The sequence below is a fragment of the Muntiacus reevesi genome, chromosome 1 (genome assembly GCF_963930625.1).
Source record: "Muntiacus reevesi chromosome 1, mMunRee1.1, whole genome shotgun sequence".
NCBI lineage: Eukaryota > Metazoa > Chordata > Mammalia > Artiodactyla > Cervidae > Muntiacus > Muntiacus reevesi.
Genome location: NC_089249.1, coordinates 85746660 through 85772704, shown reverse-complemented (window position 1 = coordinate 85772704; position 26045 = coordinate 85746660). Strand labels below are relative to the sequence as shown.

General features: G+C 40.8%; 1 protein-coding gene across 1 annotated transcript in view; it reads right to left on the bottom strand.

The window, feature by feature from the left end:
• The window catches only part of NOTCH2 (notch receptor 2), a 169858-nt gene that overhangs the window by 44496 nt on the left and 99317 nt on the right, over positions 1-26045 (bottom strand). The window contains exons 6-12 of the mRNA XM_065905975.1: positions 16118-16351; positions 14610-14765; positions 13929-14117; positions 12644-12757; positions 11729-11842; positions 9854-10087; positions 4880-4990 (exon numbers count right to left, since the gene is read on the bottom strand). Coding sequence (XP_065762047.1) covers positions 4880-4990; positions 9854-10087; positions 11729-11842; positions 12644-12757; positions 13929-14117; positions 14610-14765; positions 16118-16351 — 1152 coding nt within the window. The remainder of the gene's footprint in view (positions 1-4879; positions 4991-9853; positions 10088-11728; positions 11843-12643; positions 12758-13928; positions 14118-14609; positions 14766-16117; positions 16352-26045) is intronic.

Below are 26045 nucleotides of genomic sequence, written 5' to 3'. Positions count from 1 at the left end.
TGTCTTTTCTTGGGAAAAACCTTCTCAGAAGTCACACTTCTCACATTTTCTTTATCTGCTTTTAAAGCTCTCAGCAGAATCAATTTTCAAGTCACCTGTAGCTGAGAGGGTTAAGTGCCTCTTTGTGTGATCTACCTGGTGAACTGACAGCTGCTTTGCTAGCAAATTCTCATCCTTTAAGCAGCATCGGAAATCCCAGCATTTCATGAATTCCCAGCACAAGGCTATGCACCTTGTTGGGTTCAGTAACTACTGAATGAGAAATTAGCCAGTGTTTATCATCTTGTAGGTAGGTGCCTAACAAATCAGTATTTAATGAATGAAAGCATGGTATAGTCCAGACTCAAGAGTCTAGTGTTGGATGTCAGAGGTTCCATATGTGAGTGTTGGTCATTCATTCAGCAATATTTTCTAAGTGCTCCTTGAGTGCTATACAGTTTTAGAAAATGTTGGCTAAAAAGACAATTAGCCTGCCTTCTGGGAACTCACAGTCCTAACAGTGAGACTCACTAGCTAAGACCACGGACCACTAGCCAAGCTCTTTCAGTTGCCTTATTTGTTAAATGAGGATAAGAAAAGTCCCTATCTACGTTTTTTGTTAATTTTTAAATTAAGACATGATTGACATATAACATTGTGTAAGTTTAAGGTATATGATGTGTTGGTTTGATTTATTTTATATACTGTGATATGATTACCTCCACAGAGTTAGTTAACACTTCTATCATGTCACATACCATCATTTCTTTTTGTGGTAAAAACAATTGAGATCTACTCTCTTAGTAATTTGAAAGTTTATAATGCTATAGTATTGCTGACTATAATCACTATGCTATGCATTCAGTCAGAACTTATTTATCTACTAGTTGCAAATTTGTACCCTTAAACAATATCTCTCCAATCCCCTACTCTTCTAGCCTAGACCCTGATAGACACCATTCTACTCCCTTACTTTCATGAGTTTGGCTTTTTAAATATTCTGCATTAAGTGATACCATACAGTATTTGTCTTTCACTGTCTGATTTATCTCACTTAATGTCCTCAAGTTCCATTCATGTTGTCACAAATGTCAGGATTTCCCTCTCTCTCGTGGCTGAATAATATTCCATTGTATACGTACAACGTATCTCCTTTACTCATTCATCCATTGATGGACACTTTGGTTGTTTTTATATCTTGACTATTGTGAATAATGCTGCTATGAACATGGGTGTGTGCAAATACCTCTTTGAAATATTGATTTCAATTCCTTTAGGTACACAAGTGTAGAATTCCTGGACCTTTATGGTAGTTCAATTTTTAATTTTTTGACAACTGCCATATTGCTTTCCCATAATAACTGTAACATTTTACGTTCACATCAACAGTGCATGAGAGTTCCCCTTTTCCCACACCCTCACCAACACTTGTTATCTCTTATCTTTTTGATAACAACCAATCTTTCAGGTGTGACATGATATTTCACTATGGTTTTGATTTTCATTTTCCCAATGATTAGTGATGCTGAGCATCTTTTCCTGTACCTGTTGGCCATCTGTATGTCTTCTTTGGAAGAAGAACGTCCTTTGCCCATTTTCCCCCTGATTCTAAACATTTGTTTTCCTTCATCGCTTATACTTTTTTGAATGTGTATACCTTGCTTTAAACTACTTCCCTTGTCTTCCGTCATTTTCTGATGTATGCAGTCTGTGTTCCTGATCATACTTTAAATCCTTTTAAAGGTACGAACTCATTGTCTACCACTTTTCCCATAACCCAGTGCTCCTCTGTGCTTAGCAGTGTGCCTTCACCAACGGCTGGAGAACCAAAAACAACTGCATGTTCAGCATTTACAAAGTTATAATTTATAAATATTTATTCACTTTACTCCTGATTAGAAAATCCTATAAGAGACTGAAAGAAAGATGAGATTGTAAACCTCAAATCTATTTTTTTTTCATTGAATTTGGCGATTTTATACAGCTGCATAATGACACTGTGATGAGGATTAGCTATATTGGTAGTTACTCATCATCATTAGCATTTCAAATGCCATTTGAAAGTCACTAGGGTTTGGTAGATTGTAAAACTTTTAAAACTTTACCTGTTTCAGTTGATACTGGATTTCAAAATACAAATAATGATTTACAGCCTAAAAATATAATCTGAATGTGGTTAAATCAGGTAGTTCTTGAGAATTAGAGTTAACATTATTAGTATCTTATGTCTGAAAATTATTGGGAATTTTCCAGTAATATTTTCTTAAATTGGGTTTCCCTACTCCTGACTAATGTGTTTTCATTTTTAAAGTGTTAGTCGCTCAGTCGTGTCCGACTCTTTGCGACCCCATGGACTGTAGCCTGCCAGGCTCCTCTGTCCATGGAATTCTCCAGGCAAGAAGACTGGAGTGGGTTTTATAATTGACATATAACATATTAGTTTCAGGTGTAAAACAATGATGTAATATTTGTGTATATTGAAAAATGGTCACTACAATAAGTCTAGTTAACATCTGTCACTATATATAGTTACTGAATTTTTTTCTTGTTATTTGTTCAATTTTTAATTTAATTATTTGCTTCTTTACTATTGAGTTGTATGATTCTTTATATATTTTGGATATTAACTTTTTGGTAAACACATAGTTTGCATATATTTTTATCAGTCTCTGTAGATTAGCTTTTCAACATATTGTTTTTTTGCCCCCCCAGAAATTCATTTTAGTTTTTGTTACTTGTGCTTTTGGTTTCATTTACAACCTATCTACTTTTATGGACCATTCTAAGAAGTCAGCAAAATAATGGATATGAATGTGAAACTAAAAAGGTAGTTTATACAAGTGAAAAGTAGTCTACTGAAGTACCACATGATTTCTTACTTTTCCTATTCAATCAGTAAGTATAAAGTGGTCTGCGGAGAACAGAGAATTTTGTCTGAAAAAAAATTCCCTTAAATCTGTTCAAGCTGTTATTAAAATTGTAATAAAAAGTTAACAGTATTAAAATAAAGGCAAGACTAAAACACCTTATATTTATGGGTCATGAGTATATAACACAGTTGCCTCTGATATTTTCAGCAACTGACTTGAAAAAACAAATAGAAAAAGCAGATGTAGAAAACAGTTCCAAGAACAGGGTACCACCCTGTAACCAAAACATTCCATTCCTTGGGTATGCAGTTTCATGCTACACCTTAAGTTTATTTTAGAATATTTTTAGCCTATGTCCTCCCTCCATGACCTTCCTGATTTGCTAAATGTTAAAAAGAGAGAGCATATGATTCACTGACATTTCCAAAAAATTTAAGTTGAGTCTATGCCGTGGAGAAGGAAATGGCAACCCACTCCAGTGTTCTTGCCTGGAGAATCCCAGGGACGGGGGAGCCTGGTGGGCTGCCGTCTATGGGGTCAGACACGACTGAAGCAACTTAGCAGCAGCAGCAGCAGCAAGGCTTATATATCTAAAAAGAAACCACAGGAGGCACCCACTTACGCTGTCCAATCAAGTGGCAGAGAGTAAGAACTCTATAATAGAACCTCCCGGGGTGGAGTGCTGGCCCCAGTGTACTGGTACTGTTACTTAAGCTCTCTGAATTCAGGGTTTCTCATCAATACTGTAGAAATAATAATAGTAGTGACAATTAAATGAGACTAGGCACTTGATTTAATGGCTACCTCAAAACAAGGCCTTAATAAATGGTAGCTATTCTCTTCTTATTACCCATGTAAAAGAAGTATATATGCCATTCTGTCTGAAAGGAATTCAGCCGGCTGTCAGTGTTAGAGTAACATATTTCAGGATACAGAAGTACATCTGGCTCTACACCAGCAGTGCTGGGTACTAGATATAAGGGCTCTCATCATCCTGGTCTTCTGAGTGATATTCTACTGAAAAGAGATTACAGTGACCACATAGGCCACAAACGTTCCTCTCGTGTGTCCACAATCACACCAAGCAGAGCAAAGGACTGTGAAATACAGAGAGAGGTTAAGTTCCCAGCAAGAAAGAGGCATCTCTTGGCTTTCTGACATCGTAGTTTAAAAAGTTCTGTGGGAAGTTTCTCACATTGGTTGCAAATGACCACATGGTATTTATGAAATGGTAACATCATTATGTAAGAGCCTTATTGTGTGTGGCATTGTCTAGAAAGAATGGGATTGGCACATCACACACCCTCTGATAGTGCCTTTGACAAACAGATGTATCAAAAAGAGGCTTCATATTTCCTCGGCAGTTCCTAGTACTTTTTGATCAGGAAGGTAAAAGGTAAAGGTAATCTTATTAGCAACAAAAGAGATAAGAGAAAAGATGCATGCAAGTTTGTGTGTGTGCACACACGGTGTGTATATAAATGTTCTAGCTGGGGGGGGTTAATTAAGAGGAATTTAAGAAGAATTATAACCAATTTTATTTTAGTCACTTACTTTCTCCCTCCTGGAGAGAAAATAAAACCCACTATGCTAGCCAAAAATAGGTTGCTTTGCTAAGTTTTGACCTTACCCAAGTACTTATAAGAGGAAGTACTCAGAAAAAAGCATGTAAGGTGTTCACAGAATTTTATCTTGGCCATGCCTTTATAGAAGGCATTCACTACTAAATATAGAAAAACTTGAAAGCTATATAATTTAAGCACAGTGATGGAAACTCATGGTCTGAAAAGAAACTCTTTTTAAGTAGCTATAAACACATGGCCTAAAAACCGTAACTAATGAAAAGTTTCATGTTACAGTTCAGGGAAGGCCTGTAAGTAGAAAAGTGGGCCAGAGAAGCACAGAAACAACCTTCTAACCTTCCAAGAGACAAAGAAGTCAGATATATTTGAAAGCAACTAACCTTTAGATGCCCTTTTCCCAAAGTGAGGGGGCTGAAGAAGGAGTCCCCCGACAAAAAGGACCATTACCTGTGAATCCTGGTGCGCAAACACAGCTGTAACGATTAACGCCGTCCATACAGACTCCATGGACACAGGGGCTACTTGCACAGTCATCAAAATTGATTTCACAGTTAACACCTGCGAAGGTGAAAGCAGAGGGAAACCGTGCAATGTTAGCACAGAAATGCCAATGATCTTTGTGTGTGATGCTGGGTGTTAAGAAATCTGATGAGTATCCAGCCAACCCTGAATACAGGAGAGTAGCATTTCTGAAAGTTCAGTCCTCCAGACCTTGTCAAAGGTATCCTGAGGTCAAATGATTATATTAATCACACTAAGCCACTATTTGTCTTTTTTATTGTGTTGGCATTTGCACTGTTACAAAAGCAATGGAGGCAATTAAAATAAATTAATTGATTTAAAAAAAAAGTATACCAGACCCTGTGACAGACAAAGTCTTCAGAACCTGGCAACAGTTCTTCATGATGTATGCTCCATCAAGGCAGAGATTTTTATCTCTTTTGCCTCAAGCATCCAGAGCAGTTTATAGCATATGTTGCCTCATTTTAAGTACAAATTAGGGATCCAAAGTTAATATACAGCTGCAATGACAATTAGATGAACTGATCCCTTTTACACACTGAACAATTCTCAGTCACAGGCAGCAAGGAGCCTGTCATCACTTCTGCCTTAATTCTGAGGCTGACAGTTTTCTATGACCTTGAACATAAGGTGCTTCCTAATTTCAGAAACACTGAAGATTAAAAAAAAAAAAAAAAAAGTGTGGCTCAGTATTGAAGAACTCTGCAAGGCAGCTGACAGCCAGCAGGAGGCACAGTAAGAGCCATACTTTGATTTATTTAACCCCAGGGGAGGGACACACGGACAAATGGTGAGATGAGAAGCATAAATGAAGGACCCCACTGAAGGGGCCCTGGTTAGCAAGCCAATGATTTGGAGTGGCATGAAAGGTCAACCTGAATGGTGTGGGATGGATTAATGTGAGAAGAACATTGGGCAGGCCATGACATGGAGTTGGTTTAAAGAAATGGTGCCCAAGGCCAAGGACATGCCAGTAGGAATGAAAGCAAAAGGATGAATGTGAGAGGTCATAAGAGTTATAGTCTTTATCACTTGGAAACTGAGTCAATGAAGAGAATAAGAGAGAAGTCATGGAAATTCAGTTACCATACCTGGATGTCTAGGAAAATATAATATTCTTGACGGACGTTGTGAATGAGGAAGAGGAGTTGGTGTTGGAAGACAAAAATCCTGGTTTTGGATCTTTGAATTTAAAACATTAACTGCTTATATAGGTCTTATTAATTGATCTCCATGGACATGATTGCTTTAGAATATCAGACTGTACCCAACCAAATTATTACCCAGTTCCCACATTTCCATCTTGATGATAAAACTATGGCTTTAGATTACAATAAATATCTTACTGGAAAAAAAAAAAAAAAAGAACAATGGAGGTATGACTGCTGGCATCTTAGCAGGAATCCAGAAAGTGCCAAACTGTACTGTACTAGTATACTTTTTATTCTTCACCTCCATGTTTAAAACAATACAAAAAAAGATAGTTTTGCTTAAGAATGACTTTGATGAAGCTTCCAAAATTATTAACTTTATGATTTGATTATACCTTGACCCTTGAGTATACCTCTATTGTTTTGTGTGATGAAATAGAAAATACACATAAAGTTATTCTGTGGCATGCCAACATACAGAGCAGTCTCCAGGAAAAGCAGTTGTATGACTGAGAACTGAACTGCAACTTTTTTCACAGAATCCCATTTTAATTGAAAGAGCAACTGACAGACGAACCAGGACTATTCAGACCTAAGTACTTAGCAAATAGTTAAGTGAAAGAAACAAGCCTGCCACTTCAAGGAAAACAACTGTGACAATACTGTGCTCCAGAGGTAAAATTTAAGCTTTCATTAGAATTTTGAAACTTGTATCTACTACTATAAGCTTGATACTGACTGTTACTATTAAGGGCTAAAGTTCAGGACAAATCGTATGGAGTCATAGCTTTCTCCTGGGGTGTGTTGCCTTCCTTCTGGCCTATACCCCAGATGAATGGCAGAGTCTGACTATGTTCAGGAAAGTTTAATTATAGATATAGGTAACTAAATAGTAGAGATATACCAATCCCTACTGTTACCACTATTCTGTAAAAATACTATTATATTACTTAACATGAATTTAGTGATGAATTTGGATATCATAAAAGAATATCTTGGCAGTTTAAAAAGTCTAAAAATAATCAGTCTATGAAGCCTGATAATTAGGATATAAACTAACAAATGAAACTTCCTCAACAAAATGCCATAATATTTATTCACTCAAACTTTATGTGAATATTTATTAATAATTATTACATTGAAAATGTATCGAGTCATTATTGTGAGCAAAATACTCTGCTTCCCACTTGATATAACTTTATTTTTCTCACTTCAGTGCCAAATCAATTTGTGTTATACCCATTTTATCATGCACTTGCACAATTACATCAGCACAGCTAGGACGTGAACCCAGCTCTCTGGATTCTATACACTTTACCGCACCACACTGGTCACTGTGATTAATGTGGCCATGCTGCCTTGCTAGCCACAGATGAGGCAAAGGTTTCAATATTCCTTAATTACAAATGGATACCTGTAGGAGATGTGTCTAGCCCTTGATTGACAATCCAATTAACCCACAACAGACCAAGGCAGGCCCCAGGAAGCCATGCAGTTTAATGGGACTCTGCCCCCAAATCCATCTTGTATTCTAGCAGAAACAGATACTCAGCTCAAGCTGGGCCAATGAAATTATCTCATTGGAACGCTGGAACATGAACTGGGTGACCTACAGTCTGCATGTGGCCCTACTTCCCGCTAATCCCCCCAAAGCCTCATTATTCAATTCTCTCTTGGAATCTGTAAGATGCTTCTGTGTGCTTTCACAGAATTCCTTCTGCTTGTCTGTTTTGTAGTTGTTGTTTGCTGATGATTCTTTTAGCTAGTCAATGCAGTTTCTATAACTTGAAACTCCCCAAACTTACTTAAGATCACAGGTGAAAAAAGGTATTAGAAGTGATTCTGGGTAGTGTACTGTGCTTTAAGTACTTAGTGAGTGAGAAACCACAATTATAACCTGCAGATTGAAAAAGTATCCCTTCTATTCATATACTCATCCAAACCCCAAGCTACCAACTCAGACTATATTATGAATGGGTTGTCGACTCTTAGATTACAACTCAAAAGTCTATTCATAATGGTTAACTGAATGACTCCTTTCACCGAGGCTCCTTGTACATGCCAGGTCCTTCTGCACCCATTACAGACCAAGATGTTTTTATGCGGTCTGCATCTCTTTGCGTGAATTCTCCAGTCACAGGAATGAATCTGGCAGTTTTATGAAAGAATCTGTGCCTTCCTCTAAGCTGCCTGCACACCGCTGATATTTACTGCCTGCCTTTCTCACTGACAGCTACTTCCACCTTGACTTTTCTGTACTCCCCAGGTAACACACCTGATCCATCCCAGCATAATAATATAATCCCAAAGAAAACAAAATGCTTGCCAGCCCACCACTCACCCAGGTTTCCAGTACATTTTTATAATGGGAACGATAGCAAAGCCTAAAACAGCCCCACCATTCTAAAGGCATCCATTCAATTGCTTGTAAATCTCTCAAATTTCTTTTCGTACTGCAATTTCTCATGTCTGGGGACCAGCCCGGAAGCAAATTGCTTTTGGAAGGTTTCACAAAGATCTATTCAGCTCTTTTAGAGAGTTATCTAAACGTGGGGAGGGGGAAGGCATTTTCAACTGGGAAGGCATGGGATGTTTTTCGTATGCTTGAGCAACTCAAAAAGGACTTTGTTTTCAAACTTGGCATGTACGAGTTCCTGGATGAAGACCAGGGCCTTTGACAAGTTTGAAGAAATGGATTTGGAAATAACAAAATAAAATAAGGGCAGCTAACCACCTCCCCCACCTTTGCCCCCTACACAGGCCATTTTCCTTAAATGGAGAATGAGTTCTCAATAAATCACTCCTTGTATTGGCAGGTTCCCTTCTAACAAAGGCACACACTAGTTAATCTTCCACTAATACATTTTCCTTTGATCTCAGACACAGAACTTCTCTGTCCATTAACCACAGTTGTGACCATAATTATTCCTCGAATAAGTAAAACAGAATCCACTGAAACCTGTGAAATGCTGCTGCTTGAGAAAACAGCTCAACATTTCCCCAGCAAGGAGTAGCATGCCCTCACGACTAACAAGCCGTCATTCAACTGGAGGCAGGAAACAGCCATGAACTGGGGATGGGAAACGACAGCTCTGCATTCTAATTGACAATGACCCAGACATGTTGCAGAGTCTCTCCTCTCCCTCTGAGTCCCCCAAATGCCCAAAGCCCAGCAGAGAAAAACAGCAGAAGAAAGATGACACATTAAAGATAGTGTGTTAGTTGCTTAGTAATGCCCGACTCTGCGACCCCATGGACTATAGCCTGCCAGGCTCCTCTGTCCATGGAATTCTCCAGGCAAGAATACTGGAGTGGGTTGCCATTTCCTTTTCCATTAAAGATATTGGACTCTAAAAGAGAGGAAAAACTACTGGAAGAACGGGAGGGATGGAGAGGGAAGGACCAACTTCATTAAACTGAGTAAGGTGGAAGTTAAAACAAAAAAGACAATCCAATCGAGCCACAAAAGTAAGAAGGATTTCAATTTTCAATAATAATTTCCATTTTTTGAAGTGGTAAGCCTCCTTTTGATGAGAAACACATACACAGAATCATCAGCTTTGTGAAGCTATTGTCTCTGACTTCCCTACTGGCTAGAGCTATCTGCCTCTGAGATGTTCCTGGCTGTGCTTCTCAGAATCAAGACTATATTTTTGGTATCTAAACATGTGCTGAGAAAGTCTGAGACATCTGTGTAAACTGTTTTAGAGAAACTGAAAACTCCAAAGGCAGTGAAGAGTGGGCTTACCTGACGTGCCTGGCTGGCAGTTGCACTGGTAACCATTCACCAGGTCGATGCAGCGACCCTCATTCAGGCAAGGGCTGCTATAGCATTCATCTATCTGGTCACTGCAGATGGCACCCATGTAGCCCGGATTGCAGATGCAGGTGTAGGAATCAATGCCATCCTGACACTGGCCGTGGTGGCAAGGATCAGGGTCACAGTTGTCGATGTTCTCTTCACACAACACACCAGTGAATCCTTGGAAGGAATTGTACCCAAGATACTTAAACCCAAAGTGCACATTCCACACCTGAGCATACATGTAGCTCTAGCATCCTCTAGTCCTACACATCCCATATCTTAAACAATTCATACTGTGGGCCATAAACAATTGGAACTATCTGAACTGATGTACGAGGCAAGCCTAGCGAGTTTTGTTTAAAATGAAGTTCACATCAGATCTGTAGAATTCAAATAGCTTCTTCTAAATGACCAATAATTTCACTGCAGAGACATTTTAACTGCATCTTAATTGCATACTGGACTTCAGTGGGGAATAGCTCTCTATAATTTTCCTTAATATATTTATCTCTATATGCCTTTCCTCCCAAACCAGTCTGCAATATAGGTACTAAATTAATGACTTCATGTACCTTATCTTTCCAATTCTGACCTGAGAGGTCAGAGAACTTTTCTTTATTCCTCCCAACCTCCCAGGAATCTATGCAAATATAGTAAGTTTTTAATCAATACTTGTTAAATAAAATGACCAAGTTAAGACAGTTAAAAGGGGCAAATAAGAGTTCCTTTATCCAACCTTAAATCCTTTAAAGAGACTTTAGAAGGACTCTCCTCCCTTTTAAACATGAGCTCAAAGTTTAAATTCTCTCCAGTGAAGGTTATACTCCATAAGCATAATCTAGCCAGAAGACCTAACCTGAAACTTTTCCAACAGAGACCAGAGTTTGTGAAAAGAAAAGGAGGTTGAGTGGATCATCTGACAGGGCCCACTCTGAGAAGGCCTAATAAGTGATAATATTCTAATGCTATTGAAATAGTAATTCTTTGTTTATTTTTATGACTTAGTTTGCTTTTCTGTGATCACAAAAAAAATCATGCACATGATGCTTAAAATCTTTTAAGAATCCATTTTCTAAAAAATAAGAAAAAAATGTCTCGAATTATATTCGTAACTTCTTAAACAGTCAGATAAAAAAGAAACTGGGAAATCATCTTTTCTAATAATTTCTAGTCCTTCTCTACACAATAATGGTCTGTGCAGAAGCAAATGTGTAACAAGAAATGTCTGGCTTATTCAAATCCACTCCCAAATTGGAAATGTTGCCACAGATCAGAAATGTAGAATATTTGTAAACATTCTTTTTGATTCTAGTAGCAGGAGTCAGGAAAGAGGCCCCAAACTTTCCCAGACAGAGCTCTCTCCCCTGTTCAGATACACGTTCGACTCTCAAAGCATCAATCATATTTATGCAGAAAATCTCTGCACTTGCCTACCACTGCATTTCTGAGCCTTTGTTCAATCACTTGCCTCAAGAAACACAGAGACAGGCCTCCTGCTGAGAAGCCCCAGTGACAACTGGAATTCTTCCCTTTTCCAGAGGAATAAGGCAAGCCAGCTGGAAACTCACCATTGCCAAAATCTGCCCTAGAAAGACGGGGACACCAAATGGAAATGTCCAGGCCAGGCCATCACTGTGGTGAAGGAAGCAGGTGTTGTAGAAGGAAACAGTGAGAGCAGCAAGAAAGAGCTGGAAGAAGCCCCTTCTAAACACAGAGCAACCCATTAGCAGACTGGCCTGGCAGGGCAGCTAGAAGAGGACAGTCTCCTATTTAGGGCAGATGGACCTACCAGGGAAATAAGAAGTGAAAAACTCTTACCTGTGGCACACTGGCACTCATAACCATTCGGGTGATCTATACACTTTGCCCCATTCAGACATGGAGTACTAGAGCAGTCGTCAATATCGATCTGGCAAACGGGCCCCGTGAATCCTTAAAAGGGCACACAAATCAAAGGATTATCTTATGTTTTCCTTACTATCAGAACGATGCCCAAGAGGAACTGGGTAGTTATTGGCAGGGTTTATACCCCTGGATCAGCACATGGAGAATTATTCTCCTGAACAGGTACCTGGGATAACTGGGTGAGGCTCAGGGCATCAGAGGCCCATGGGTGTCTCTCTCACCTCTTTTTCTTCCCAGTATAGATTTCACTTCAACTTAAAGTAGGAACTGAATGCATACAGGGAGAACCCCCTAAGAAGCGAATGTAGCTGCACAGGAACTGGGACCTTCTCTCTGAAGAAACAACAAGAGAGGCTACAGCCTAAGGCAGAAAATTCAGCACATCTTCCATAAAGGCTGTAGGGGGGCCAAAGGAGAGACACAGCATTCTTTGGAAAGAACTGACTTGTTAATGTACCCATGGGTGAAATGTCTAAAAATAATCATCTCAGAGAAGGGTTTCAAGAATATGACTCACGGGAAAAAATAAAATCCTGAATAACCTAGAACTAAGGGCTTCCATGAGGTATGAACTTCCTGAAATGTACACACAGACGGCGAGGTCATGGGTCATTCAGAATAGACCTGGACTTCTGGCCACAAAGGATCTGGAAGATATACTAGCTGAAACAAACCCCCCACTTCTGTACACACACACTCCTATCCCGAAGCGCTCACTTTAATGACTTCCTCATGGAAAGCCCACACACATTCTCTCCCTCCTCTCTCCCCTGCGGTCAGCCGGCTTTGTGCTTTCAAAGAAAACAGGGGCAGGTGGTGGGCACTTACCAGGCGGACACAGACACTGGAAGCGATTGACTTTATCCACACACTGTCCATTGTTCACACAAGGGTTGCTCTGACATTCATTTATCTCCAACTCACAATGCACACCTTTGAAACCTGAGCAAAATGGACCACACAAGTGGCTTAGAAAAAGACAAAGGCATATTCTAGCCAAGAAAGCACAAATTCATAAAGATGACTACATCCTCTATGAGTATGAACATTTCTGCAGAGGGAAAAGAGGACTATGCCGTGATTGAAAACAGTCACTGTGAGCATCAGTCAGACACGGGCATATCCTGGGATATCCATGTCACAGTGGAGACGGAGGAGAGGTTACCTCCAAAGACCTTGGTAAGACCTAGCATGGCAACAAAGACTGAACTACATTCTCGGATCAGTCCAGACACTGCTTTCAGGACAGTGTCAGGCCCACGGGGTCCCCAGTCCTAAGGACCAGCTGAATGAATCAGAGATGCTATTGTACTTGGGGGCAAGTCAAAGTCAGGAGGGCCTGCTAAGGCTAGAGCGCTTAGCACCCATAATCAGGCCAAGCAGCCCCTGGCAGCTGTCATTTTAAGCTAAAGTTAGCTGTGCTAAGGATTCAAGCAGAGGTCTCTGCAGAAGAGTTCCAAGATATAACACAGCATGTGTATCTCACCATGAGATAAACAGCAAGTTCCTATACAATTATGGGTAATATTATTTTCTATAAAAGGAATGGTATGCTATTTGTAATATATCAGGGGATAAGGAAAGCTTGCTATTTAAAGAATTTTTATGATAAATACTTTATTAAATCAAAGTATACTTGCATTTTAAAAATCTTCTGAATTTTTCTCTCACAAGTATCTGGGTTTTGACATGATGGGATTGTTTTCAACAGTTCTAAGAAGTTTAATCATGGGTCTTAGTCCTTAAGGGTCCCCTTGCATATGTGCATGCTAAGTTGCTTCAGTCCTGTTCGACTCTTTGCGACCGAATGGATTATAGCCCATCAGGCTCCTCTGTCCATGGGATTCTCCAGGCAAGAATACTGGAGTGGGTTGCCATGCCCGCCTCCAGGGGATCTTTCCAACCCAGAGATCAAACCCACGTCTCCAGCGGCTCCTGTACTGCAGGCAGATTCTTTGCCACTGAGGCACCAGGGAAACCCTAAGGGTCTCGTGGCTAGGGATTAAATGCCAACAGAGCTTACGGAAACGCCAGACTGTACTGAGTGCTCTGCCTAAGACAAGCACAGGGCAAGGTCTCCGGTCTAGACGCCACACACCGACGGCCCATGTACCTGGCATGCACAGACACGTGAAGCCTCCGATCTTATCCAGACAGGTGGCATCATTCTTGCAGGGGTCTGAGTGACACTCATTGATGTCCATCTCACAACGAGGTCCTGCATAGCCCTTCAGACACTCACAGTGGAAGGCACCATCTGTGTTCACACATTTTCCTGCATGCTCACAAGGATTGCTGTTGGCTGGAAGACACAAGCCCCCATAACCAGGATCAAAGCACTCGATGGAGCTTCCACAAATGTGGACTACAGAAGTGGGTCAGATTAGTAGCATTAGGGCCAGTCCTTTAATAATCTGGTTCTCAATTTCTTACGTCCTTCTAATCAATCAGTCAATCAGAAAGTAAGTAAATAATTAATTAAATGAAGAAGGAAGGATGGAAATAGGGAAAGAAAGACAAAAGAGGGCAATCTCAACTCTCATGTGTGCCTGCTGTTCTTATGCCCAAACAGTCACTAAGGTAGGGATCCATGTTAAGAGTCAAGCACAAACCTTCTATGTATTTGAGAATTCCCAGCATAGACTATGTGGTTACACTGAAACGTCAGTTGTAAACAGAAGGCATATAACAGGTCTGAGGTTTGGATGAAACGGGCTCACAGAGTGAAATGTGCTTCAGCTGAAATGTCTGCTGAGCTCAGCTGACAGGAACAGGAAAGGTTCAGCGTACTCACCCATGGCACATTCATCCACATCTTCCGTACAGTCACTCCCTTTGTAGCCTTGTGGGCAGGTGCAAATATACTGTCCATTCAGAGGGTTGGTGTCACACAGCGCCCCCTTGTGGCAGGGGTTGCTGATGCACGCGTCATCCAGATGACATAAGAGACCTGTCACAGGGGTGAGGTAAGGAGAAGAAAGAGAAAATGTCCCTTACCTGGGGAATGAGTTTCTCTTTCATGGAGGATTGAACACCTTAGGACTGGCACATCAGAATCCAAAGGGAAGATTTAGAGGCAATTTTCCCTTTGCCTGATCCTGCCTTAGGAACATGCTGCAGCTAACTGCAAAGCAAGAAGCTTCTGCACACACCTCTCTCTATACCCTGAATCTGAGCCTTTAGCTGGACCCCTCCTCAAGGGTAGATAATGTGAGGGATTTGTGAGATGGTTAGGTGTTGGAGTCAGGAAAAGGGAGACATCCTTCCCACTGGGCTGTCATGTCTAACGCATAAAAACCGAGGCTGCCCAGTTCAATCTGAATTTCAGATAAACAACGAATAATTATTTACTCTATGTCCCAAATATTACATACATCCTATATTTTATCTGGCAACCCACTTTCCCAAGATCATGCTACCTGATGATCTTGGGGCCACCTGCATTTCATTAGTGTCAGAAGAAAAAAAAAAAATCCCAGCTGAACATCATCAGCCTATACTTGGGCAGCTTTTTAATAGTGTCAACATTCCTGGCTCAAGTGCCCTCAGGACTCTGAAGACATGACTAGGCCCCATGTTCTGCATAGTTCACATGGGAACTGGATTTTCCAGTCTGCAATTAGCTTAAGAAGAGGTGACTAAGGCTTCTTCTACAAAGCTGGAGGCGGGGCTTTTGAAAAGGCATAGATACAGGAACATTTCAAAACTGCTGGGCACAAAGTTCTATTGCTGAGCAATCTCCTTCTGTAACATCCCTCCTCTCACTGATTGATTCCTAGACCCAGAACTGTTAAACTGAAAGGCTAGAGCAATGTTAACTTTGCAGTTGGTGAAAACCTTCCGCTACAGGGCAATATTGAGAGCTGGAATACATTTCATTGTTTCCCTCTTGCTAACCTTTTCTGAGTAAATGGATTATTTCTTCTTAAAATTAAGTGCCTAGCTCCATTTGTGAGTAATTTTGTCTTAATTTCTGAAAAATTTACCTTAATTTCTGAGCTGTCTTTTAGCTTAAAATCTTAAGGAGGTTACAGATGTTTCCAAGCAAGAGTTACTTTCATTTTGGGGGGATGAAACACTGAGGTACATGGAATTGAGAGCTAAAAGTCCTAAGGAAGAAGACGGACTTCACAGCACTCTGGCTACCAATTACATTTCCAGAAGGACGGCTTTGAGTGTCATGTTCCAAAGGATGAAACTTAAAAGGACATACCCCAAAAGGGATGAAAGAGACGGAGGCAGAAGTCCTGAATGCTCACCAGTCCTTTCCCCTTTCCAGCTCTGTTCTTCTGCCAGCCTTACCTGCCTTTCCTTCTGGGCACATACAAGAGAAGGAGGCCACACGATCGATGCAGGTAGAGCCCGGGGTGCAGGAGGCGAAGGCACAATCATCGATGTTCTCACTGCAGTCGTCCCCACTCCAGCCATTCACACACACACAGCCGTAGCCCCCATTGCGGTTGGTACAGGTGCCCCCGTTCTGACAGGCATTGGGTTGCAGCAGGCACTCATCCACATCCTCTGTGCAGAACTGTCCTTTGGGGGGAAAAGTGTCTTTGTTTAGGGCTCTGAGTCTCAGAGGATTAGTACCATACCAACCTCCACACGTTCTCCACCCTCATGTGACCTGGGTGAACTTATGGCAAAATTAACTCACAAACAAACCCGGTTCTCACATGACTTTTAAGGCCACCTAGAGACATCCAAATTCTAGGCAAATAATTTAGGGAAGGCAAGTTCTATCCCTAGAAACTCTGACAGCATGAAGTCTAGCCAGCCTATCAGAGAGAAAATTGAGTCTTGTAAGAGCCTTAAATCAGGTTTGGTTAAATCCCCGGGACAATGAATGTGAGAAGAGCAAGGAAAGAAGGGTCTAAGAGATGAGTAAGGATGAGAAGCAACCTTAAAAATCAAAATGTTAAGGCTACCATTATGTATCTTGACTATATCAATGTCAATATCCTGATTATGATATTAGACAGTAATCTTGCAAGGTGATGATGTTACCATTAGGGAAGACTTGGTTAAAGGTAAACAGTATTTCTGTTAATACTTATAACTTTCTGCAAAACTGCAATTATCTCAAAATAGAAGGTTTCATTAAAAAATACATGCAAGAGCAAGAAAGGGCAGAGAGAAAAATCAAGGAGTTAAGGACAATAAAAGCCTTGGTAAAATATAAATGTGAAACGCAAAGCCAAGATGAAGAGACTGGAGCCAAAGATGGAGCAGCGGAATAAGATGTAGAAAGTTGACCTCACGCAACAGAAGATGGAAAAGAATCAGTCTGTTCTGTCTGAGGAAGCAAACTAAAGGATGATAAACATGAGATCACCAATGGATATACCACAGGTCACTGCAACAGCAAAGGATAGGGACTATGGCAAATGCTCTCGGGCCTCATGAGAGGGAACAGGACTTATTTATAAGCTACTTAAAAGCAAGGGATTTGTAATTAACCAGCAGTTAAGTGCCAGGTTACCTGAGTTGTAAAACAAGTTGATGAATCTGTCTTATAATAAGTTGTCTTTTAATAGCTTTAAGAAGCTACCATAGGGGATGAATATTCAGATCATATGAATTCTCTAAAACAGAACATGACAAGACCCTCAAGATATACTTAATTTTTCTTTGTAAAAAACTCACTGAATGATTCAAAAAGGCACTCTGATGTAGAGGCCTCTTAACGACAAAGCACAGGGCATTCATACTCAGAAAATGCCAGGGCTATACCTAGTCCCCAGATAATAAGTCAGCTGGCTCAAGGGTTTTCAGAGTCTGCAAGGTGCCCAACTGTGCAGCCATCACTGCCAACAGGGGCTTCTGTGTCTGAGCCAACCTAACTGACCACCTATTCTTTACTCCTATTTAACCAATGCATCCACTATTACAGAACCAACATCATTCTATTGCACTTCAGTTGTACATCCATCTCCCATCACTGGGCTGCAAGCAAACTCGGTTCAGGAGCATTTTTTGTATTCCCAGCTAAGATCCCACTGCCTAAGATGGCAGTGTGTGGGCAGCTCTGGAACTCTGTGCTCAGGGCCCTCCTTCTGTGCTGCTCTTCTCACTCCACTTCATCCATATAATACCTGAAGGAGCCACCACGTATTTACATGATCACAGCTTCCTGATCCAGGATGGGCATCTGATACAAGCCGTGACTCTTTTCCAAACTTTTGGACTAGGGACCCTTTGCCACATGGACTAAAAGAAAAATGTGACCAGTCTACACATAGTATGATAACAGTGAATCAGAAGTGCACAGAAAGAAAAAACAGAATCTGGTGACATTCAAGTTACTAGCTCCAGCTGTTCCCAAAGACTAGCTGTTTCTAAGCCTATTTACAAGCATAGCCACTCTGAGAGATGCCCCTTCCAGCAGGTTTCCCTAATTTGAGATGGGGATCTGTCTATTGCATCCGACAGTATTAACTAGTACAGAGGGAGAGAGGAAGTGCAGGAGCAATCATTTCCCCCAGGGTAGATGATGTCAGTATAGAAAGCTTTGCTCCCTTACTTTACTGGCAGAAATGCTACCTCACAGTAATGACAGATGTGTTGTTAAGGTGCAGGTGGGATACAGAAATGAAAACATAACCAAGAAGCAGGTGAAGAGTTTCTGCAACCTGGGAATTCCTAAGTCTTGTCTCTTACACTAATGCTAACTCAAAATACCTATGCTACCATCAAACTTAACTGACTTGCTGAATGTGAGAAATTTGGAAGCTGTTTTTCTTTCTTATTGCTTCTGAGTACAAGACACTGTGTATTTTTAAAAATCTCATATATATTTCATATACATTATATAACACCCAGACACTTAAATATTATAGTGAGACAAACTAGGTTAACGAAATAATGTTTGGAATAAAAATTTTGTACTCTTGGGAAAGGAAATTGAGTCACTGATTGCTTACTGTGAACCACGTATTGGGCTTGAGGTGTTGCGATCACTGTCTCATTGAGGAAACGGGCTCAGAGAGGTGACATAGCTCACCTATCTTGAGGCAGGGGGTACAGGAGGGCTGGGATTTGAACTAGAGCTGCTGACTCTAAAATCCTTAGCAAAGACTTAAGGTGTGAATCTCACCATATCAAAACAACCTCTCTGCATCTCAGTTTTCCCAAGCACACAGAGGTGTGGGGAAGGAAAGAGGGTGGGGGAGGGGAGGATTAAAATCATGACCCATATGATCGGATTACTGGAAAAACTTATGACTCCAAATTACTATCCAAAAGTCAAATATATTTTTTGAGTGCAGTTGACCATTTTTCCTATGAGATTGATTTTTGAAGGTCAAATACCTAAGGTGTTTTGTGTTTGGTGTCAGATACTGTTAGAGAAATCAAATCTGGAGAGTCAAAAGAACCCTGGCTTATATGTAACCTTTCATAGAATAGATCATTTTCCTCTAAGGCTCGGGCATATTTCTCCAGAACAAAACAAAACCCCTCCCAGGCATATTTATGCCAGAATTTTTTCCTCATTCCAATTCCAGCAACCAGTTATTACATTTGGAATGTTAGAACAGTGACCAGGGTGCCACAAAATTGCTTGTTCCAAAATTCCCAATGGAAAGTCTACTAACATACTGCACTTCTTTCATGTCACCTCCCTCTTGGCAAAGGAGGAAACCAATGCAGAAGCTTAAAAATAAGAAACATGAGGCTCAGAAAGGTTAAGTAACCACCAACCCTACCACCCCTGCCCAGGGTCATAAACTAGTAAGTCAGAGGCACTGTCATTCAAACCCAGATCAGTTTGACTCTAAAACTACTGTTCTTTCCACTACAGCAGAGTTAATTATCCAACTCTGGGTCTGATCAATAAGACCTACAGACTAAGTCCCTGATTCTAGGGTCTTAAAGCATACCTAAAAGGGACGGAAGCATGAGTCAGGGAAAGAAGACATTGGTAGAAACTGACAAAGACAAAAAGTCGCCAAATATTGAAACAGTAAAGTTTCTTGGTGATATTCTAGAGAGGCTGCATTCAGCTTTTCCCACTACTCCATGGCAAAAAAGCATCAGCCTGGGCTGGAGGAAGAAGGTCCACTCAGGTTTGTGGGATTAGATCTTGAACATATCAAAGGGACTGGAGTATATTCTTGAGTTGGGTTTAAAACAAGTCCATGGGATTTTCCAGGCAAGAATACTGGAGTGGGTTGCCATTTCCTCCTCCAGGGGATATTCCCGACCCAGATCGAACCTGTATCCCTTAAACCCATATCTCTTGTCTCCTGAATTGGTAGGTGGGTTCTTTACTGTTAGCACCACCTTAAACACTCAGAGCCACTAGTATATACTGATAATTCTCTGGGTGATAGCTTTTGCCTTCTAAATCTCAAGTCTCTATCTTTCCTTTATATATTTTATTCTAGCCACATGGCTTACTGTTGGTTCCTTAAACAAGTTCTTTCCTATCTCAGAGCCTCTGCATATCCTGTCCTCTCTACCTCAAATATTCTTCTTCCTCTTACTTATATGGCCAATTAACATCTCATACCTTGACCTTCAGCCTTCCCTCATAGCTCAGTTGATAAATCATCTGCCTGCAATGCAGAAGACCCAGGTTCAATTCTTGGATTGGGAATATTCCCTGGAGAAGGAAATGGCAACCCACTCCAGTATCCTTGCCTGGAGAATCCCATGGACAGAGAAGCCTAGCGGGCTACAGTCCACAGGGTTGCAAGAGTCAGACACGACTTCGTGACTAAACTACCACCACCACCTTGACCTTCTTCATAACTTAGGTAAATCTTCAAGCTCACATTTCCTCTTTTTCCTCCTTCATTGCATCTACTCTATTCAGTCCATCTTGTCATTTATGAAATGGTATAATTTTATATTCACTTACATTTTACAGTCTCTGTCAAACTAAAAGCTCCATGAGAGCAGGAATTCTGTTGGTCATTCACCTCAGTTTATATATCAGCCACTGTACCAGACTTGGCATCAGTGATGAAACAAACCTTAGATTCAATCTAATGTGCTCATTTTACAAACAAAACTAGGACCAGAGCGGCATAGTGACTTACCCATGTTTATACAGCTAGTTAGAAAAAGAATCAGAAATAGACAAACTTGGGCTTTCCTGATGGCTCAGCGGTAAAGAATCCACCTGCCAATGTAGGAGACACAGGTTCAACCTCTGATCCGGGAGGATCCCACGTGCCGTAGAGCAACTAAGCCTGCGCACCACAACTGCTGAACACGTGCTCTAAAGATTGGGAGCCGCAACTACCGAGTCCACTGGCCACAGCTACTGAAGCCATGTGCCTGAGAATCTGTGCTCTGGAACAAGAGAAGCCACGACAATGAGAAGCCCGCACACGGCAACCAGAGAAAAGCCAGTGTGGCGACAACAACCAAGCACAGTCAAAAATAAACAAATGAGTAACTTTTTAAAAAGAAACAGACCCACTTAAAAGTGGAAATCAAGAGCTGAAAAGGAACACTGGGGTGTGTGATCACAACATTTCAAGTTAGTCTTCAAAACTATCTTGCAGGAAGAACAGAACTGAGAAACATATAGGAAGAGCAAGTGCTTCAACTACGGACAATACTACTAACCCATCGTTAGAAAAATAAGCATGCTATTTTGTACACAGGAGCATGTGTATGTTAATCCCAATCTTCTAATTTATATCTCCCCCATTCCCCTCTCCCCTTTGGCAGTCGTAAGTTTGCTTTCCATGACTGTTCTACAAACAAGTTCATTCATACTTTTTTAGATTCTACATGTAATTAACATATATGATATTTGTCTTTCTCTGGCCACCTGACATGAAGAGCCAACTTACTGGAAAAGACCCTGATGCTGGGAAAGATTGAAGGGAGGAGGAGAAGGGGCCAACAGAGGATGAGACAGTTGGATGGCATCACCAACTCAATGGACATGAGTTTGAACCAGCTCTGGGAGACGGTGAGGGGCAGGGAAGCCTGGCGTGCTGCAGTCCATGGGGTTGTAGAGTCAAACACGACTGAGCGCTTAAACAGCAACTGTCTGACTGACTATGACAACCTCTAGATCCACCCGTGTTGCTGCAAGTGGCATTATTTCATTCTTTCTTATGGCTGAATAATACCCCATTGTATATATATGTGCCACATCCTCTTTGTCCATTCCTCTGCTGATGGACATTTAAGCTGCTTCCATGTCTTGGGTATAGTAAATAGTACTGCAATGAGCACTGGGGGGCATGCATCTTTTCAAATTATGGTTTTCTCTGAATATATGGCCAGCAGTGGGACTGCTGGATCATATGGTAGCTCTAGTTTCAGTTCTTTAAGGAACCTCCATACTCTCCTCCACAGCAGCTGTACCAATTTACATTCCTACCAACAGTATAGGAGGTTCCTTTTCCTCCATACCCTCCCCAGCATTTATTATTTGTGGACTTTTTATGATGGTTATTCTGACTGGTGTGAGGTGGTACCTCACTATAGTTTGGACTTACATTTCTCTAATAATTAGTGATGTCAAGGACCTACGTATGGCACAAAGAACTGCACTCAATATTTTGTAATAACCTATAAGGAAAGAGAATTTGAAGAAGAATATGTACATATGTGTGTGTGTGTGTGTGTGTGTGTATACACATATAACTGAATTGCTGTGCTCTATACCTGAAATCAAAATGATATTATAGGTCAACTACACTTTATAAATAAGACACAAATCAACCTACCTACAAAACAGAAATGGACTCACAGACACAGAGAACAGACTTGTGACTGGCAAAGGGAAGGTGGGTGGGGAAGGGAGTCTGGAGTTAACAGATGCAAACTATTATACACAGGATGGATAAAAAACAAGGTTCTACTCTAATGCAGGGACTGTATTCAATTATCCTCTGATAAACCATAATGAGAAAGAATTTAGAAAAGAATGTATACATATGTACAACTGTAACACTTTGCTGCATAGCAGAAATTAACACAAAATTGTAAATGTACTATACATCAATCAAAAAATAAATTTATAAAAGGAAAACAAGAAAAAAGAGTACACTATATTGATTTTGTAGGACTGGGGTCACTTTCATAATGATCTTTCTTACTGCGCCATCTAAGGTCTTAAAAGCAAAGGATGAATGAGTAAGATTATGAGCAGCACCTGTGGCAGAAAATATACCAGAGTGAACCCAACAGGACTGTACTGAAGTGGAAACTATGACCTGAGCCTCACTAGCATCAAGTTCTGGCCATGTGAACTGAGGACCACTACACAAGACACCATTTTATGAGCTGCAACACATGAGGACACAGACAGTTCACTATGGTTTTCTCAGGACACCACACTCAAAACATCAATCTGACTTGAGTTGCAAGTGACTGGGAAACAAGAGGAGGAAGGGCGGAAAGGAAAGAGAAGAAATGATCAGTGAGCCTTAGCACTTCTGGAAGAAGCCCTGGCCCTTCATAGTCATCTCTCAAGTGTGAAGTGTGTGGGAAAAACTTTTACCACATCAGTGGCCCTGTTAAGGGTCAGCTCTCATTTGCAACAGTCACCACATGAACAACATGTAAAAAATGAGCTTGGTTGACCCTTGCCCTGACCCTCTACCTCCTGTTCTTTGGTTAAATCAAGAGAGTTTGGTCTCCAATATATCCTCCCAGCCAGCAGTCACCCAGGCTCCTGAGGTGTGGAGTTTCATCTTTTCCTATCATAGCAGGGCATTCTTTTAACCTCTGTCCTACAAACCTTCTCCTCTACACACAGGAGATTTTCTCTTCCTCTCCTGAAGTGAAAGGGCAGAGGACAAGCTTTACTATTCTTCAACCTCCCAGGGCTAAAGATGGTTGAAATATTTTGTACAAACACTGGAGTCTACAGGGTCTGCCTGATGAGACTGTGTGCATGCACTAATGCACAAGCACACAAACGTGCCTGTGAGGCTGGGGTTACAGGTGTCTAACAAGATCCTGCAGGCAGAGTAGGCGGAGGAGATAAACATGCAGATAAACGCAAGAATCTCGGTGAGTGTGCCTGCTAATCCTAGACACCATCATCTTTGCCAGACTCCTCAAAAGCCTGGTTTCCCTGCATCCTGATCAATATAATATCTAAAGAATCACCAGCTTGACCTCACCATGGATAATGGATTGTGCCATTTCCCTGTTCAAACCCTCTGAGGCATGCCATTACTCTTAGGATAAAATTCTAAATCTTCTCTACATTTTCTGACTATCACTCCAGTCTTTCCCCTTGAAATATGAGTAGTGCTGGGCACTCTGGCTTTTTATCATTTATCAACATGATTACAATCTTTCCCCACTATGGGTCTTTGCCCAGGACCCTGCACCTGGAGCATTTTAGGCTCGATGATCCCCTAATAATTCGTACCCTCTATCCACAGCTGAAAGACAGTACATGCTGATGCCAAACTCAGATATTTTGCCTGTTAATATATTCTCCAAATAACCTCTACTTTTCCCACTAGATATTCATTACAGTTCAGAATCTTACAGATAATTACATGTTTATGCCTGTGTTCCTCACTAAACATATGATAGACACATGCTCCAAGTTCCATGGAGAAATGGGTGGTACCATTTACTTTATCAGTGAACCCTTAGCACTTAGCACAGTGCCTAGCTAATAGTATTTCTTGAGAAGTAATCAAAATATTTGTTTAAACAAATTTTATTTGCTCTTTTCCCCCTCACTCAGATCATTCTAAACTTAATAGTCATCTTTCAACTCCTATTCCTAGTAGAACAGGGTGTCTCTATTCTATTCATACTGCCAAAGTTTTCATCATCCCCTTATCTACATCCCCCCATCAATATACATGTCTCTCATTCCACTCTCTTCCTAAGCTGTTAAACTCCATCTCATTTATACCACACCATATTTATCTAGCCTTTTGACCTTAATCCTTCAACTATGTCTCAAGGTGACTCTACATTGTTGGAGTGCCTTACTTCTTCAATTGAAACCTAAGACTTCCCTAAAGACTACATCCCAGTTGGCAAGCAACCCTCCTCTTCCAGTTGCCTCCATCTGCATGAAGGTAAATAGGAAAAGAGCCACTCTTTTATTTCCTAGTGGTGCTACTGACTTCAAATAGTAAAAATAGACTTATTCAGCTATTTCTAGGTGTTAGACACTGTGAAGAGTGCTTACAATGAAAGACAAATGTAATCCTCTCATACAAAATTAGTCCAGATTTATAGACAGCATAGACCTGGTCCACGATGAAGAAAGATATTAATGTATCTCAGGGAAATAAGAAGAAGAGACCCTGACAGGACCCAGTGATAGTCCTGAATTTGGAGGCATGATGTTGGGCCAGAACAATGAGAAAATTTAATGCTCCATTCATTCATTCAACAAATATGTATAAATTATGTGCCAGGTCTGACCTATACACACTGATAAACAAAAGAGTTGTGGATTCTACCTGGAATATACAGACAAAAGAGGGTTTTACAACCAATCAAATAATTATAATAGAGGGTAAGAAGTGCAGTAATACATATATGTTGCCTTAGGACCACAGAGCAAGTGAACACAGAAGAACTATGTCCTGCAGGTCAAGTGGGGGATGATTAAGCCAAGATTATGGCCTAATGGCAGCCTGCATCAAGGCAGTATTTTTGTGTGTGCTTAGAAAATTCATATTCCTATATATTCCACCTTCAAACCACCTAAAGTTGCATTTACAAGAATTTACCATCCAAATATTAACAGTAATAGCAACATATGTATTGATATTCTAAGATCACAATGTTCTCCTGCTTCAACTGTTTATGAAGTTCTTTTTTATCCATTGGTTCAATGCTATGTCTTCCAAACCCAGATGATCCCTGAGTGCCAGGGACTGCACAAATCTATAAAATGACAGAGATAAATACAAGAGTAACCTCAGGAATCTCTGGAATGGACCCAGAAGTATGCCATGTGACGCCACCTTAAAGTCAGAATAAATATATTACAGTTGAATAAATCGTAAATTACTGTTGAAAGAGAGACAGAGACAAAGACTCTACATGTTAACCAGTTTGTGTAGGAATGTAGGAGGATGGTGTGGGGGTACTTCAGGCAGAAGGAAGTGTATGTGTACAGGTAGGAATAGAAGGTAAAATATGGCTCACCTGAGGCAATGAAAAAACCCACTGTGGTTTAATTATAAGGCACATATCAATGGAGATAAGGTTGGACAGGCAGTTTGGTGCAGAGCCTTGGAACTCTATCCAAAGACAAGCGGGACCCACT